The sequence below is a fragment of the Myotis davidii genome, unplaced genomic scaffold (genome assembly GCF_000327345.1).
Source record: "Myotis davidii unplaced genomic scaffold, ASM32734v1 scaffold758, whole genome shotgun sequence".
In the NCBI taxonomy this organism is placed as follows: Eukaryota; Metazoa; Chordata; class Mammalia; order Chiroptera; family Vespertilionidae; genus Myotis; species Myotis davidii.
Window position 1 is genome coordinate 527,729 of NW_006288951.1, and position 1,106 is coordinate 528,834.

The following is a 1,106-nucleotide window of genomic DNA, read 5'->3' on the forward strand; positions in this document are numbered from 1 at the left end:
AGGGCTTCTTCTGGGTGTCATTGCCTTGATTCTGGCTAGCCCAGGATTTGAAGTCCCGCTGGATATACCCAGGTTTGGGATCAATTCAACTCTCATGAGCTCAGTGATCCAGTGCCACGAGGCAACCTGGGGCCCCTTAGTCTCCCTCCAGCCCCCTAAACCCTCCATAGATGGCAGAACCTGTTTCCTTTGGGGAACACCCTTCTGCCTCCATCAGGCAGTAAGAAACTGGGGTCCCATTTTTAAACAGTCAGGTTTGGCCATTTTCTTTTCCGACCAGCTTTCCAGGCAGCCACCTCTGTGGTGGGGGTACAGGAAAGGAGTCTCCATGACTTTCACGTCCAAATCCACAAAATAAACACAGCTCGCCCCCTTCCAGGTGAGAGCGGGTGGCACCTGGGGAGCACCTTCCCTTCCCGCAGCCACCGCAGCTGCGCGCTCCAGGGCAAGGAGAGACCAAGCGCAGGTGCAGAGGCCGTGGCAGCTCAAGGTCAGCCCAGCCGCGGGATCGGTCTCTGCCTGCACACCCCCCAGCCAACACACCCGCGGCAGAATCACCAGTGGAGCAAACCACAGCCTGTTTTGCTCCTTCTACGACACCAGCCTCATCTCCAAACCTGGGCTGGTGAGCTCAGGCTTCTTTTGCAGACTTTAACAAACAAATCCTAACCCTGGGAAAAGCTGGGCACCTCTAAGTGGTCATCGCGTTCCAATAGGGCTTCTTCTGCGTGGCCCGCAGCTTTGGAACCGGCGCGCAACGAAGGGACCTGGCCCGCTTCCAACCTCTGACCCAGGTTGACCACCTGGTTTTCCCTCTTAAGTCTGTGTTTCCTATTGTCGTTGGTGTAGAAGGGGCCAAAGGACTGAAAGGGTAGAGGGGTCAGGGGCCGGGAGACCCTCCGCACCCTGGCCCCATACCCTTGCGCGGCCGGGACTGCGCCGCTTGCGAATCACTCCCCAGCGCGGGTGCGCGAGCCACTTACAAACTCGAGGATGAAGAGCAGGTCGGGGAAGGTGGTGAAGACCGCGAGGCCGCTGGGCAGGGAGCTGCCCCCCGACGCCGCTGCGGGGGCCATGCCGGCGGGCTGCGTCGGTTTCGGGATGGG

General features: G+C 59.8%; 1 protein-coding gene across 1 annotated transcript in view; it reads right to left on the reverse strand.

The window, feature by feature from the left end:
- Window positions 1-1,100, reverse strand: part of MAL (mal T-cell differentiation protein) — a 32,631-nt gene extending 31,531 nt beyond the window's left edge. Inside the window, exon 1 of the mRNA XM_006761154.2 lies at window positions 984-1,100. Coding sequence (XP_006761217.1) covers window positions 984-1,076 — 93 coding nt within the window. The 5' untranslated portion in view covers window positions 1,077-1,100. The remainder of the gene's footprint in view (window positions 1-983) is intronic.
- Window positions 1,101-1,106: the final 6 nt, after the last annotated feature.